At 42.1% G+C, this 17404-nt stretch overlaps 1 protein-coding gene across 3 annotated transcripts; it reads left to right on the top strand.

Moving 5' to 3' along the window:
• Positions 1-5820: 5820 nt before the first annotated feature.
• LOC147887269 (uncharacterized) lies at positions 5821-11219 on the top strand. 3 transcript variants are annotated; one of them, XM_087394897.1, is made up of 4 exons: positions 5821-6042; positions 6149-7068; positions 7339-7463; positions 11117-11219. In XM_087394897.1, the coding sequence occupies exons 2-4, from the start codon at positions 6882-6884 to the stop codon at positions 11123-11125; spliced, it is 321 nt and encodes a 106-aa protein (XP_087251023.1). In that variant the 5' UTR covers positions 5821-6042; positions 6149-6881; the 3' UTR covers positions 11126-11219. The 3 variants fall into 3 exon arrangements, 1 of the variants encoding a protein (XP_087251023.1); XR_015543239.1 differs by lacking the exon at positions 6149-7068; XR_015543238.1 differs by lacking the exon at positions 6149-7068 and having other exon boundaries at positions 5830-6051.
• Positions 11220-17404: the final 6185 nt, after the last annotated feature.

Raw genomic sequence — 17404 nt, 5'->3', positions numbered from 1 at the left:
GTAAAGAATGAGGAAAGAGAGTGGTATAAAGAGATTAGGGTTGGCCCTTCCTTCAAAAGGTGGCATGTATAAAAGGCCAAATAGTTAACTTTGGTATTCACTTGTTGGCTGCCAGATTGGAATACAACTCTCCTCCTCCTCTTTGGAGTTGTCTCTTGTTACATTATAGTGCCTTTGGTGAATGCCATGTTCTGTTCTCCTCTTCCCTTCTTCTTCTCCTCCTCCTCCTCTTTCTTCCCCACCTCCTCTACCCTCCTTCTCCTTCTCCTTGGATTAACGATTGCAACAAGCTTGGAGACGCTAGAGTGACACTAGTGGATGGTATTTGCATGCATTGCTCTCAATTTAGAGTAACTTGGAGGAGTTCACCATCAACGTTCCTACAAGATCCCCATGACACACGGAGTCACTCACCACCAGAGACTACACATAAGTATGCACATTTGTAAAATTGTATACATATTATGGATTTATACCATAAATGCATTTTAAAAATAAATAGTAGAATTTAGAAAGAGAAGAAATAGTATAATCATTCCATATATAAATGCAAAATGAATACACACCCACCACATGAATACAATAAGAAGATTAAAAAGAACAACTTTTGTATAGGATCATATTTTTTATGTTGCTAGATTTAAAGCAACATTCATCTCATCAAAGGGGTTGCATTGCTAGACTTTCATTACATCTAAAACCTACTAGGATACTAAGTGTACCCATAAGTTCTATTCTCTCTCTAGTATTGTGAGCTATCATCTTTTCAAAGGCATGATTTCTTACGCACTTCAAAAGTGCTCTTATTAGGCATGCAACTAGAGGGATCAAAATACCCAATTGCATCTTTTCAAAATGATATAATGTCTATAACTATCCATATAAATGCATATATGTCCTACTGAGGGTGTACATGCCTCTCCTAAAAAGCCACCTTTTTTGTGCATGCTCTTGCTCTTTCTTATGCTTCCTTTGTACAATCCATGATCAGTGTCTAGAGATTTCTTCTTCACATTTTAAAAGATTTCTTACTCTCTGAAGAAACTAATGCTATTCCCCATTCAATGATGCCAACTCTACATGAAAATTTTGTTATGAAATCTAACAAAGTATTTCCATGATGCAAGTTTGTGTGAAGCCATTGAGCCTCATGTAACTTTGCTAAACCAGCGAGATGATGCATGCATAATGTGGTGTACATTTTCACTAAAGTAGTTCATTTTCTCTATTTTTTCAATTGTGCATAAATCCTCTAATGTACCTTCATTTTTGCACCTCTTTTTAAGACATGTCAACATACCACCTAAACATGCCTTGCTCAAATGGTAAATTTTGCATAAAGTGCATCAAGCCACTACCATTAAAATATGGTGAGATAGTCCACAACGGATGCTCTGGAGTCATTGCAATAATATGAACAAGCATATGATACATTTCCACCTCTTTCCACGCCTCTCCCATGTGATGCCTTATGTCACCCTTGTATCGCTTCCAGCATAGCATATATGTTGTAATAGTCAGAGAGCATCTACTAGTCGTACTTTGTAGACAAACCCATATGTATCGGATCTTATCTTTTTACCAACATGGATCTCTTTTTCAATTATGTACATCACAAATAACACATTGCTTATATGACTTGCCCTGATTGAGCATCACTACCTTGCAATTCTCACATTGTTCCATGCAAATTTCTTGCACCTTCTTCTTCTTTTCATATTTCCTAGCCCTTCCAAAAGCAATTGCTGAATTTTTCTCCTGACTTGCAGCTATTATGTTTTCCCATATGATCTTATAAGCTTCATCTTATTTTGAGCCCAAAAGGAATTCCATAAATGCATCTTTACCTCACTAACCTCATTTGCAAATGTTGGGTTCCCTACACATGCTTCATGAAAGCAAGCCAAGTAATGTACAATGCACCTCTGTACCTGAAGCATAGCAACAGAGGCCCATTTAATGATCCCTAAAAAGTAATTCTTTTTAGAATGCAACTCTTATATATGCTTTGTGTTCAAAACAACTTTGCTCTTTAGAGTGCAATCTACTAGTACTTCTTTTACTGCTTAAGTGTATAGACCTAGCCTACTTTTCCAAAAAGATATTTGATATGCTAAAAATAAATAAAAAGTATTTATTATATTTATATAAAACTTGGTTGAATTTCCATGGAATTTATTGATAATTCAATTATAATCTTAAAGGCTAAACTTAGCTCTTTTTTTAAATTTACTTTCAAATCCTAGAAAGTGTGTTGAGCTTTTATTTTTATAGGAGCATATAAATTTTGACAAGCCTCATAAAACTTTCACTTCTAAACTAATGGGAAAAAAGCATCCCTGTTGCCAAAATTTTACACTTGATCCAACTTTAAATTGCTTGCATATAGGTGTTAAATTTGTGCCAACATCTAGTGACTCTTGGTTGGCCAAGATCATCCAAAGCATTAAGCCCCAAAAATGTATTCATCTCTTAGGCATCATCTAATGGAGATGACGTTGGACTACTTATAGTTCAATTTCTTACCATGCATTGATCCTCCATAAAGCTGTAAGAGTGTGGTATTAGAGCCATGTCTTCTTGCCTATTCCTCCTTTTATTTTTGTTTGATATTGTAGCTGTATAGGGCATTGGCTTGTTTATCTAAAATCATCATTAGCTACTTACCTTGTGGTTCACTTGGTGACTCATCTATATCCATCTAGTTTATGTTGCTACCTTGCTTGGGTGAATTGCTACCTGAGAATCATCTCTTGAATCAAGTTTTCACCTAAGCCAGATTGCAAGTCTTACTTGGTAATTCATTGCTCCATTGATAATAACCAAGGTCTGTTGACATGCCATCCTATTTGTGGTGTGATATATGTTGGATTGTCAATTAATAAGGCTAAGTTTGCATTCAACCAGCTAAGGACAATATTTTACATTGTTTTTTGGTGCTTCACATCATCATTTACCAGTTTATCAATGGTATCTTTGAGATATAGTCTATCTAGAGTTTCATTACTATTTCACAATTCTCTAGATTTTTTTTTTTAGTGCATCAGATTCATCTCAAAAGAAGGTGGTTCTATAAGAGGAAGAGGGATTCTCAATGGTTTCTGGTGTACTTCAGCCTACTCATTGCTAATGTGATCTCAGGGATCTACATTATGGTTTTCATATAGCCAGTGGCACTCTGAAGGACAGGATGCTTTGCAATAGCAAAGAAAGCCCATGAGAGTCATTTCATCACAGCCAAAAAGGAGAAAATAGCATGGAGCATGTTATATTTCATGTTCTTTGAACTACAAACGTTTTCTAAATACTCATGGTATGTGACACGTAGCAATAGATAAGAAGCACTCTCTTGGTTGCATGCAATTTAATGCTTCTAAGATGCCTTCATCATGTCAATCTGCCAATCATGTAAGTTACTAAGAATTGTAAAATTAAGAATGTGAAACCAAGAACTTGGTACTATTGCCACGCAAAGAAGTAGGGTTTTTCTGAGTTCATTTGCAATAAAATGCACTTATATGGCTCAAGTGATTTCTTTGTAAAGGGGATAGACACTACTGAGTAGTAATTAATTCAATAAGACCTCTCCAATTGCCGACATCACATGACATTGTGGACAAGTTTAGGGGTGTTGGTTTTCATACTTAACAGTCAAAAGTGATGTAGTGGCTAATGCAAAAAAAATTATGAATACTTATCAAGGGTCATGACACACGGGACTCCCAATGGGAGGTGAGTCATGAAAAAGCACTAGGCTACATTGTTGCATCATTAGGAGATGAGTGCATCTGTTACATTGATGGTATTGCAAGTGCAAATGATGCATGGGAACAATTAAAAAAGGATTTGAGACATATGCATGTCACTCTAAGGTCAAGCTTCTAATGAGTCTGAATAGCCTAAAGTACAAGGAAAATGAAGACCCATTCAACCATCTGAACAAATAAAAAAGCATACGACAATAACTAGCTATCCTTATGCAAACACTAGATAATAAGGACGCCAAGGCTATACTTCTTGCAAAGTTGTGATGTTAAAGGCTATGTTACCTTGGTAGAACACTATCAATCATGGATAATCTGACCCTACATGATATTGAGTCATGTCTCTTAGAGAGAGAAGGGAAAATAAAGAGCAAGAAAGGATCCATTATATCAACAAGAGACAATGTTTTCTTTAGCAATAAGAGGAATCATCCACAAAGTACTACAAGAATGAAATTCAATTTTTATGGACTCATTAATCATGAAGAAAAACATTTCCTCAAGTGGCCCTGCAATGGGTCATGGCCCTCACCATTTCCTTAAACTCTTTGTGTGCGTGATTGATCATGCCACCATTTGAGGAAGTGCTGCCAAGGGAGGATGATGCTACCAAGATGGTCATGTCTTCATCCAAACCACTCTGGATGATCACGTTTTTGTGTCCCTTTCCAAATTTAGTAGCAACCTTGGTACTTACTCATGCAAGTTTAGTTTCCTCCATAGGCTCTGACATGCCAGCCTTGTCCTTTTTGACCTGCTTGCAAAGTTCTCTATTAAAGGTTTTAGTCTACCACCTTGTGATTGTGTTCAAGGGCATTGACGACACCTAGCCTCTCTCAATGTTTAAAAAATTAAGTGTGGTCTTAGGATTAGTAACATGCATTGATGGCTCTCATTGGACAATCCTTATAGAGATGGTCAGCTCTGCAACAAGTGCACAATGGTGTTGCAGTTGCGACTGGCACAAGTTGGTTGCCCTTGTAAGGGAAATCCCTCAAATAATGAGGTCCTTGACACTTTTTACATGTGGTTGATTGATTAGCCGCTCCCTTGAACGGACACTCATTGGCTCTGTGAGGACCTTGGCATGGATTGATTAGACCCAGTAGTTCACCCTTCTGTTCACGAGTTCCATTGTCACTTAAAAAGGATGAATTATGGAGGATGTGTGTGGAGTTTGGACTATAGGGTATTAGACAAGATGACCGTCCAATCCCATGGATCGATGAGATTCTAAAAATAAGCGAGCCAAAATTTTCAGCAGATAGACCTTAAAAGTGGATATCATCACGTCGGGATTGCCCCTCAAGACATACACAAAACAACCTTTGGGACAGCACAAGGGATTTATGTACATTTGGTAGCTCTTTGTGGGTTGAGTAATGCACCTGCTATATGATGAGCCTAATCTTTTAAAAACACCGATCCTTTGTAGGAACGTTCTTTTACGACATCATAGATCCTTTACACGGACACGCGGTAGCATATGAAAGTAGGATGTTGAAGGAAGCTGAGCTGAGTTATGATGTTTATGAGAAAGAAAGAACTTGCAATCATTCATGCTTTATGGGTTTCGAAACATTCTCTCCCAAGTGTTGTTTCCTTATAAAAACTCACCCCTCCTACTTCATGATGTTGATCTTGAGGAAAGGTGTTGAGGATCCATCTCAACATCATGTATTATCATATGTGCATAGCGCTAACACATAGAGTGCTATAAAGAAAAGGGTTAGAAACCCTAACCCTAACCCTAAACCTAACCCTAATCCTAAAGGGGTTTGTATATATTCATAATTTTCAACTAAATAAAAAACGTGCAAAGTTGCTTTCATCTCAAGCTTGTTGATCGCAAAATCAGGTGATTCCGGAAACTTGCCCGCACCACCACGACATGCCCATTCTATTAAGGTCGTGGGTCGGCGGAGAAAAAATCTTCGCCGCTGTGTCGGATCAAAACGTTAAAAGCCAGATTCGTCGGATTAAAAACGACGGACATTTTCTTAGAATGTGCCACGTGTCGCAACCTACCGTCTGTTGTTGAAGGCCGAGTGGCCACGTGTGGGCCCTTCCCAAACGGCATCCGACTTGACTTTGGCTCCCGGTCTTCGGAATCCTACCGGATTTTGGCTCCCGGTCGTCAGAATCCGACCCGATTCCATAGGGAAGGGCCTCCCAACGGCCTTTCTCTACTCCGTTACAGCTCACAACGTCAAGCTTGAGATCGATAGATAGTAGGCTAGCAAGGGGAACGTGTTTGTGATCGTCTTTCAGCTGCAAGGTATTGTAGGTATGACTTCTTTTTGAAATGTTTGATCACATACCTGTGAATTTTACATCCTCGTCCATTTTTGCGTTCCTAGCTGATAGCTCATTAGCCTTAACAGGTTTCATAATTCCGTTGGGAATCCATGCCTGCATAAATTAGGGGCCACTCCACACAGAGGCTTCCAAAGAAAGCGGTGGATATGAGGGTCAGGCAAAGAGAAGCCAACCCACCCACTGAAAAGTCCAAGAAGAGGGTAGCGTAAAGGAAAACGAGATGATTGAGCAGAATGGATTTTGACAGTAACCGATTAGAGTGGTGGGAAGGAGGATGCAGTGAATCTATTGTTATGCAAGTACGTCAGGCGAGGAGATGGAGGCCCGAGGGTGGTTGATGTGAGATATATTCGTGATGGTTGCTAAAATTGCAAATGGTTTCATGCATGGTTTGCATCTGTTGATGTTGTCAAGTGGGGGGTGCGTGGTACATCCAGCGTTTTGCTTGTACCCAACGCTTCTCTGTTCACGTGTGAGAATCACGAGGAAAGAGAGGGAAAAGTTATGGAATAGAGTAATGCTTGAGGTTTTGGACGAGAGGAGTAGAGTATTGTCAATGAGAAGGATTGTACAGTGAGAAGAGCACAGTGTTGTCGTGTGTGGGCAGCAGAGTACAATACTTCCTAGTGTAGTAGAGACGAGTTTGTCCTTGAAGCAAGAAAGCAAGTTGAAATCGAGTGGTCTTCCCTTCCACAGCAAGGGACACGAGAAATACAGCTTGCTTTGCAAGCAAACTGAAGCACAGGTGGGAATGATATTGACGATGAATGTTAGTTGCATTAATCTAGTTATCCAGTGATGAACGATTGTATCCTGCACCTCCTCTATCATCAATGGATTCATTGGGGTTACATGAGTGATGGCAGTAGGGGTGGTAGTACTGGCGGAGGAGATGGGACATCTGTAACCTGTAAAATCCTCATGCAGGTTGGTTTTTTCCTGGGTTGGCTCCTTGCACTTGAGTGCTTAGCATGGGGAGGTGCAGGTAAAGCAACTGTGGTCTCATTTGATATGTCAACTATTCCTCTCCTCTCTAGCTCAGCAGTCCTCAGTTTGCTGCTGGGTTTCATAACAGTATTTTCCTAGATATGAGCAGCTCTAGAGAGTCTAGTTTTATAGTTATTGTTACAACTATTGAATAGTCTCCAAGGCCATAGGTTGACTTGTAAAGGGTGAATAACAACGGAGATACATGTGAAAGGTAAGTAACCTCTATTCCTTTTCAGCTGTGGACATTAATACCTCAAAGATGCAGGGTTGTCGGAAACATTGAACGACACGGCCAATTCACCAAACAGGAGAAGACAAAACTTTGAGCTTACTTATTGTAACATTGATGCCAAAGTGTTTTGCGGTGACGGATGTGCCGCACTCTATCAGGTATGCAAAAGGAAAAGTTGTTGAGTTTCCGTCCTTTTGCTTCGGTTAATGTGAGAGATTGGAGAGAGAGAGAGCAAGAGAGAGTGAGCTTGAGAGCTGAGTTGCAATAGAAGAGTGTAAAAGAGAGTACAACTGAAAGAGTGAGAGATAAGGTTTTGTCCTACTGACAAAACCTTAGTAGTCACTAACCATAGTTAGTGAACTAACTGCGGTTAGGGGGAAAAACCTCTTAAAGAGGGAAAAGTGCCCCTAACTAGCTTATTAAATTACATTGGTCACTGCTGAATTATATCTATAATTCTAACACCCCCCTGCAGTGCCAATGTCATGTACAAGGCTGATCAATCACCAATTGGGCTGTGCATGTACCTGCTCACCTGAGATACTGCAAACTGAATATTAGGTCTAGTGTTGCAGCGATATATGAGGCATCCAACAGCCTGACTGTAAGATGTGGCATCAACTGATTCTCCTGCATCATGCATTGTGAGTTTCAGCCCCGGCTCCATGGGAGTGGCTATGGGCTTACAATCATGCATGTTAAATCTGTCCAAGAGTTTTTGCACATACTTGGACTGAGACATAACAGTGCCACGTCTCTCTTGAGAGAACTGGATCCCCAAATAAAAGTGAAGCAGCCCCAAATCTGACATGTCAAAGGTGGTCTGCAAATCAGCTTTGAAATCTGCAATTTTATCTTCATTGGACCCTGTGAGCAGTAAGCTATCAACATAAAGAAGGATGACTAAAATTTCCCCCCCATCCATCTTGATGTAGAGGGCGCTCTCAGTAGGACTATTGTGCAGCCCCTTGCTGGTCAAAAAGGCATGAATCTTGGCATACCATGCACGAGGGGCCTGTTTCAGCCCATACAAAGCTTTGTTTAGCTTGCATACTTGAAGTGCATTTGCTGTAATTTCAAAGCCTGGAGGTTGTTTGACATACACCTCTTCCAGCAAGTCTCCATTTAAGAAGGCTGTTTTTATGTCCAACTGATGAACATTCCACTCAAAATGCGCAACCATTGCAATTACAGATCGGATGGTGGTCATCCGGGATATAGGAGCACATGTCTCCTCATAATCTATGCCCTTTTTCTGAGCATAGCCTTTAGCAACCAGCCTTGCCTTGTATCTGTCAATGGAGCCATCTGGCTTCCGTTTTGACCTTGAAAACCCATCGTGTGCCAATGGCATGTTTACCTGGTGGCAAGTCTACAACATCCCAAGTCTGATTTTTTTCAATGGACTGCAACTCATCGTGCATGGCATTCATCCAATGCACATTGTCCTTTGCTTCTTCGAATGTGGCAGGCTCCTCCTCATCAAGAAGAGTACCTGCATATGCTGATTCCACTGAATTAGCACCTTCCATGTGCCTTGCTGCACTGCGAGTCCTGCCAGGTAACGGAGCATCAATTTTACTCTCCATGAGAGTCTGTAATAGCCAGTTTGGGACTGTTTTTGCTGCATGTATGTCTGCAATTTCTTGCTGCACCACCTGTTCCACTGCCTGTGGAGGTGGCAAGACATCCTGTGGCTGAACTAAAGCATCGGAAGGTGGCTGTAAATTCTGATTTGCATCAGAAGTATCAACAGGGGAACCCAAGGCAATGGGTAGCAACCCCTCAAAGACATCCTCTGAAGAAGAAGACATTTTGAAATTCAGCCTGAGTGTGAGCTGAATTTTCTGCAAATATCACATCTCTACTGACAATGATCTTGTGTGTAGCAGGATTGTAGGGACGGTACCCCTTGCTTTCTGCACTGTACCCAACAAATATGCACTTAATTGCCTTATCTGACAACTTGTGCCTAAATTCAACTTGCACATGAGCATAAGCAAGGCATCCAAAGACTCGGAAATGATCGACTGAGGGCTTTCTCCCATTCCAGACCTCATAGGGAGTTTTTGTTTTTAAAGCCTTAGTGGGAGCCCGATTTAAAATATAGTTGGCACACATCAGACCTTCAAGCCAGAATTTGTGAGGCATGTGTTTGCTTTTCAGCATACATCTGTCCATCTCCATAAGAGTTCTATTTTCCCTCTCAGCTTTGCCATTTTGCTGAGGGATCAGCCTTACTGTGAGCTGATGCACAATACCCTTGCCTTTCAGAAAAGCATCAAAATTTGTAGACAAGTATTCCCCACCTCTATCTGTGCACAATGTCTGTATCTTGAGTCCGGTTTCATTTTCAACCATGGCTGAAAAGTGTTTAAACACCATGAACACTTCTAATTTGCGCTTCAGCCCAAAGACCCAAGTGAAATTGGAGTAATCATCAATAAAGGTAACAAAGTAGAGATGACCACCCACTGATGGAGTCCTCATGGGACCACAGACATCACTGTGTATAAGCTGTAATTTGCGGACAGCTTTAACTGAACCATCCTTTTTGAAGGGGAATCTATGCATCTTGCCTAAAATGCACCCTTCACAAGCATGTGGAGGAGGTATCTCAAGAGGTGGCAATGCATCAACCATAGAGTGCTTCTGAAGTGTCATCAAGTTGTTGTAATGCATGTGGCCATATCGGGCATGCCATAATTCTGCATTCTGCATGGCAGCAGTAGGGGTAGAAACTGCAAGAGCATGGGCTGCTCTTTTCTCAAAAAGATCAAGCTGAAAAAGCCCACGCAGCAGAGTACCAGATAATCTTAAGGCATAATCATTTTCCCTGTCTCGGACAGCACATTTGTCATCCTCAAAGATGACCTGAAATCCAGCTCTGTTAAGAGTGGACACTGAAAGAAGATTTTTGGTGATACCAGGCACATATAAGACATCTGAAAGTCTGAAAACTGAGCCATCAATGGCAGTAAGCTCAACTTCTCCTGTGCCACGTACTGAATATGATGAGTTATTGGCACAAGTGACTTTCTTACCAACGGGAGGTGGATGCAAGGAAGTAAAAAGACACTTCCTAGAAGTGATATGCTTGGATGCACCGCTGTCAAAATACCAAGTGTTCAGTGTTTCATTGACACTGAAAGCAGATGCATCCGTGGAAGAGTCATAACTGCAAGTCAAAAATGCATATGTATCATCATTACAAGTCGCTGTACTATCCCGAGCATCTGGAGCAGCCAGCCTAGAATCTGAAATGCAAGATAAAAAGGCATAATCCTGTCCAACAAAGTTGGCTGCAGCATCCCCACTGTCAGATGCATGAGGGGCTGAATCTGAAACAGCCATACCAGAGCTGTTTTTCTTCTCTTTTGCAAGCCTTTTCCTGCATTCTGCAATGTGATGACCTGGCTTTTTGCAGTAATGACAAAAACCCTTCTTCTTGGGCTTACTTGCATCATTGTTAGCCTTTTGTGAAGGCTGTCCTCACCCACTGGAAGGCTGATTTACTGATGTCTTTGCCTGTCCCTTTGTTTTTGACTTAAACTTTGAGAGCATAGCTTGTTCACCTGCACGTGAAGCCAAGTTTTTCCTGGTCTGCTCTTCCTGAAGCAGAAGTCCTATCAACTCATGAAAAGTGAGAGGATTTGCACCCCCCCTCAATGATAAGTTCAGCGAGGTATGAAAGCTGAGATAAGACTCAGGAAGAGAATTCAGAGTGGTAGTAATCATCTCTGAATATCTATAATTCCAACACGGTTTGCATTCTAGTTCTAGCGCAGATCTAAAGAATTTGGTGTTGTAGGGGAATTAGAGGAAAATTTCAGGCATTCTGTTGCGATCAGGATTTCATGAAGCAAGGAGGTTAACCTCAAGGCTTGCCCAAATTGCTATGAACGTAAGTAATTTGTGTTAAGCAATTGAAATGGTTCTGCTTGATAATTGCATCAAAGGTCCATGCAAAAGAGGGGCACTAGTACATGTATAGTCTGGCAGTAGAGTAGTACTATGCTGCTGTACTTTTACTTTTTATCAATATAAGCAGTCATGATGTCTCAGTCACACAGGTCATGTGCTTGTTTGCTTATCACATGGCTCTTTCTTGCAGTAGGATCCCTTGAGAATGGAAGAGTCAATGAATCCTACAGTTGGAGCTCCCTACCAAAGTAATCCGGGGATGAGTGCATATGAGCAGCAAAGGCCCCAATTTGTTCAACAGGAACCAGGCTTGCCTATTAGACCATAATACTATCCAAGCTTAAATCAGCCACATGTCTCATTTCCACACCCTCTCTAGCATCCTTTTGATAGGATGAACTATCTTTTCTGTAATATCAGTCAATGGGACTATATGGACCTCATTATACTAGAGATTTCTCACAGCATGCATTTCCACAAGCTACACTTCAGCCCTCCATGATGTCAACATTCTCTAGCTATCAGGAGGAAGAGGGATTCTGCATAGACTTGGATAGCACAGAACCGTAGAAGGAGAGCACTCAATGCTGTGCTACTAATCTCTCCTCCTGTGCTAGCTATACTGAAACACACACCCCCTCTGGTGACAGCCAACAGGTTGCGAAAGGGAAGTCAGTAAAGAAGAGAGATTGGCCTTCTAGAAAAAGAAAGGCACGTAAAAGTCAGAATCTGAAGCTGAAGGAGCTGAGCATGAAGACAATGATCCACAAAGGGGAAAGCGATACTAGTGAGCTGGTCGATTTAGTGAACTTTTGCTTAGAGATGCAACCTAAGTTTGAGACTTTGACCACTGATCATGAGTGCCATGATTGCAGGCATGGATTGCCTTACCTATATTCTGCCGACATGTAGGAAAAGAAAAATAGTATGTCAATCGTGTGCATTCACACATTTGCAATAACGGACTGGAAGCTCTTAGAGCTGTTGGGAACCACATTGTGCCTATGTGGATTGTGGAAGTGTGCTTGATGCTCAAGAGATTTGGAAGTGTGTTTGAAAGAGGCTGAGAAACACATGCTGAAAGTGCACAGGGTGATATGTATGCTAAAGGTGGTGCACTTTCAGAGGCACGGGAAGTCTTGGACATGCTGCCAGTTTGAGATGTGTCGTGGAATGTGTTAATGACAGGATATGCTGAATGTCAACATGATTGGAATATATTGAAGTGTTTTGTATTATTGAGGTGGAGGGCATTTTGCCCAAATACTGTTACTCTAAAGAAGCCTGGGAGATTCTTGATTGAGGTCAATAGCTTATTCTGGGAGACAAATCCTGAATGCTAAGCTGGGCAAGTTGAGTAGGCTGATAGAGGAGGAAGGATATGTGGCTAGATCATAGTCACAAGAAACGTTTCGTCTGTTTCGTTGTTTCGAGGTTTCGACACGCTTTGTTTCGTTTCGTTTCGAATCTTCGGACGAAACGGATAGGTTTCAAAATGATACTTGATATATACAAGGATAGGGGCAAATAAGACATGTTATATTCAAGTTGAGTGATGGAGAAGGCCCTGAAATTTTGGAAGAAACAGAGAATTGGGGCAAATTGGGCTGCTGCTCGTTGATCCCAGGTGCTGCTCCTTGAGCAGAACAGAAAAACAGCAGCAAAGGGGACGGTGGGCAGGACTGTCGGTGGCAGCAGGCCCTAGGCATGGGCGTCGATTGCAGCCTGTTTGTGCAGGTCGTTGATGGCGTCGATGCTTGTGCAGGCAGCAGGTCCTTGATGGCATCGCTGTTCTAGGCGTAGGTCTCCCTTCTAGGCCTGTGTTGGTGGTGGCTAGCAGCAGCTAGCTTGAGTCTTGCATGCAGGTCAATGGCCCAGCGGCAGTGTGCACATATGCTAGCCCACGAGCCACAAGCTCACGTGAGCATAGGGAGCGTAGGGAGCAGAAGCGGGCTGGAGAGGATGGTGAGTACATAGACGAAATCAGGCTGGGAGGATCGCAATCGATTCGCGAAGTGCAGAAAGGAAAAAATGGGCAAAAATGCCTTTTTGGGATTTGGGCGAAATATGCGTTGCGTTGGGAGCGTTTCGTATTGTTTTGAAACGTGCCGAAACTTTTGGTCTTGTTGAACAGGACGAAACACGTTTTCATGTGAGATTGGACCTAGTGACATAGCCATTGTACCCTACAGGCAAAAACGTTTTTGCTATTTTACAAACCTAAGGGCACGAAATTCAAACGACAATCTGTGAGCATCTAGTTGTTAAGCATTGCCAACATGTCTTTCTACAAGAAAGACATTATATATCACCTCATGAGTAACTACATTTAGTTTGATGGAAATATAATAGTATGGTACCTCTGAAAATTTCCTCCTTGGTTGTATCCAGACCTTGCTTCGGTGAATGGTTCACCTAGGTTTGGCACGTTGTGTCTTGTACATTTTGATAGTTTAATGCAACACAATTTGACTTTCAAAACATCCTGACATGTTTCATGCCATGTGTATTGTTCAATTCAGTACATCCTGAATGAAGCAAAAGGTTGAATAGAATCTGAATGGAAATGAAATTCTTATCATATGATTTACAGTGACATATTATAAACATTGATAAAAAGCCTCACGCATCAGTCGAGGGCTACCAACTATGGTTAATCTCTTAGCAAACAATGTTCTCCCACTTGGACAAACTTACATACCAAATATTTGTTTCCTTTATTGTCCCCTTCCTCCATGAGATTCCATTACACTACAAAACCACATCATTATTTGAAAGCATCCTTGCCTCTGTTACACCAATGCATTCCCAGACATCATTCGTTTCTTTTGAAGAAACAATTCTGCAAGGTTATCTCTAATTATTCCCGATTTAGCAACATCGTCATCATCATCTAAGACTGCAGAACGTGGACTTGGATCTGTTGCCCTAGCTAAGAAAGCAGCCTCCGTAGGCCATAGTGCATGATTACAGCTCATCTAATCCTGCATCTGCAATGGCAGCCTTGATTGCAGCCATCTCGGTGGGTTCATCTGCTCCTTCCTTTCTTTTTTTACTACCCAACTTTGCAGCATGTAACAAAACGTTGGCTTCCTTTATCCATGAAGGATCTCTTACCTCGTTTCTCACAAGAAACATGTTGTGCAAGGTACAACAACTTGCAACTGTGCTTACATTATTGTTCAAGTCTGCTTCCATGTGTTTCAATAAAATTCGAAACCTTGCCTTTAAGCTCCCAAAAGCTTGCTCAATGCATATCTTAGTGGCACTCAATGCATAATCGAAACTTGAAAGCTTGTTGAGCAGCAGTATGTTGACTGTGTGATCTCTTGTAAGGGCACATCAACCATGGTTTTGGGGTATTAAAGGCCGTATCTCCTAATAGCCAATATCCCTCGCGAGCTATATGGCCCTCCAGCCCTGTACGCCCAATCTTGGATAAAGCAAGTGCCTTAGTATCATGTATACTACCACACATACCCACATCAATTGCGAGGAATTGTTGGTGCACAGCTACAAATATTATGGAGTAGTATGAGTTGTAATTATGAAATTCATTCCCATCCAACGAAGGTTTTACAACAGGAATATTGCTTCCATCCACAGATGCCATCACTCGTTGAAAATTTCTTAGCCCTTTCACCATATGGCCATGTTATGTACACCTCCATCCAACATTGGGTTATAATATAAAGTCCCTCTTGTATAATTCTCGAAACTATACTTTGATTGCAAAAGAACTTGGAGCTTATTGACAATTGGCTGTTTCCATGGGTAAGATGCCATAAATGGCAACCCTGCGTCGTAAAGAGATGAATCTTTTATTTGGTCCCAACTTGGTTTTCTCAAATCCATAGGGTTGGAAGATGGTAGAACATAACCACTCAATGGCTGCCTTAGAACATTGATATTGTGACCAAAAGTCTTAGCTTCATAGAACGGGTATACATTATATCCCCATGAATCTGTATGGTGAAGTAGAAAATCACAAGCATTGCCATGGTTCCAAAAAGAGTCGGTCTTTCATTTAGTACCATATGTCTTCTCTTGAGATATAGAGGCACTAGCAATAGAAATGTGATCTTCAAATCTTCCCTGTCCATCTCTAAATGTGCTGAGTTTGCAAATTCTTCATTCCACAAAAAATAATGTTGGTATTTACAAATCCAAAAGACAATCAACTCTTGTTGTTTGCCACACCTATTGCATGATTGCATAACCTGTCATTTAAAGGATGCATGTTTGTAGTATTTGCTGCTCTTTATTCTGCCACTTTTGAGCCAGACACAGCTCATAGATGCATCACATAGCCTCACATTTAATGCTTGCATATCTCTTGAAATTTTCAATTCATGAGCATTCTGCCAATTTTGTGTTCATGAGCATATCTACTATTTGCTGCTTGCCACTTTGAGCCAGACACAACTCGTAGATGCATCACATAGCCTCACATTTAATGGTTGCATATCTCTTGAAATTTTCAGTTCATAAGCATTCTGCAAATTTTGTGTTCATGAGCATATCTACTATTTGGTACTTGCCACTTTCAGCAAGATACTGCTCATAGATCCATCACATAGCCTCACATTTAATCCTTCCATATCTCTTCAAATTTTCAGTTCATGAGCATTTTGCCAATTTTGTGTTCATGAGCATATCGCTTGCGAAAGTTCTATTCTTCTGTTTGTGTATGTCAAGAGAGTTTGCCTTTCATGCTCCACTCCTTTTCAAACCCCCACTTGGGTGCTCTCCCCAAAGCTCCACTAGCTGAAATTTCCCCACTATTTAGTGTGGTACGGACTGCCTGGAATCCTTGTGACTAGGCTAATAAAATGTGAAATCAGCAGTTGTGCCAAGACAAAGGGAAAATTGATCCAATTAGCAAGCAAGATAAATCTGATTGCCAAAAGACTTGGTATGCCCCTTGTCAATGATATTGCGATACAATCTCTCCAATCAGGCTGGAATTTAGATGAATACTTTGGGGGATTGCAGCAATTACAGCAGTGTGCCTGCATCAGGTTCAGCACAAAATACAGCTCCAGACCAAGAATTATTTTTTTGCCGAAAAAACAGTGCTAATTATATTACTTCGAGAGCAAGATACAAAAGATCAGCTTGTAGCTGACGGGCTGCGTTCACAAATCGGACACAGCCCTAAAAGGTAACAAAAATAAATCACTCTCTCACGGAGGGATAAGGCGAGTGTGAATGAACAGCCATCGGGGTGGTGAGTAGCGCCACCGAAGGCCCTGCGAAGTCTGCTCGAAGAAGAGGCCCTGTGTGTCCCAAGCCCGGAGGAAGCGTCTCCGCTTCTCACGACTGGTCCGGGAATCTCCCTGAATCTGGTCCCACTGGCCTCTGAGGGTATGAATAATCTCGCTCCAAATATCAGTCATGATCTGGGCAGTCGATAAGGAGGTGCCACTGAGGATCTGCGCGCAACGCGAGGTCCAAATGTGCCACCCTGCGATGCTGCTAATAATCTCCCAGACTGGCTGCCTCTCCTGAACTCCTGTATCAGCCTCTACTAGGTGCTGCGGGATACCCTCGAGCGGCCCCCACGTTCCCTGTGTGATAAGGAAAGTGTGGTCCTGCTGGCATGCCTCGAATAAGTGATGAAGACCAGGTGCGGTGCTGCACCAACAGAACGCGCCCCAAGTGATCAAACCTAGCTCCGGTGCTGCGCGAGTGAGAATCCCGAAAGTCCACCTCCACACTTCCTGGGCGCGAGTGCAGCTCCACAGGCAGTGTTTTGGTGACTCCTCATCCTCATGGCAGATCTGACAACGTCCGTCCTGGCCTATCTGTCGCAACCAGCTCCCCACTGGAAGACCTTTGTGGGCAAGAAGCCACAGGAAGTAGGAGATCTTCCGTGGCCGCCAGCTCTCCCACAAGGCCTTCCAGAAGGCCTGCAAAAAGAATCTGGAAATACCCTGTGCATACCAGCTGGGCCGCTGGGTGGGGGGGCGGCTCTGCATCCTCCCAAGAACTCGCCTGCCCAAAGTCGTGTTGTAGGCAAAGAAGGAGGTCGGCCCCTGTCCTGTCACAATCTCTGGCCAACTCCACTCTCCTGGATCCCAATCAAGCTCTGACAAGGCCCGCCCCTCCCAGAGCAAGAGTCGCCAAAGCTGCATCTGATCCTGCTCAATGCTAGGATCGGTACGCCAGACCT

The sequence above is a fragment of the Dipteris shenzhenensis genome, chromosome 23 (genome assembly GCF_047967505.1).
Source record: "Dipteris shenzhenensis isolate YYH24624 ecotype China chromosome 23, Dip_SZ_1.0, whole genome shotgun sequence".
Lineage (NCBI taxonomy): Eukaryota > Viridiplantae > Streptophyta > Polypodiopsida > Gleicheniales > Dipteridaceae > Dipteris > Dipteris shenzhenensis.
The sequence above is the reverse complement of the archived record's forward strand: the minus strand, read 5'-3'. Positions and strand labels throughout refer to the sequence as shown.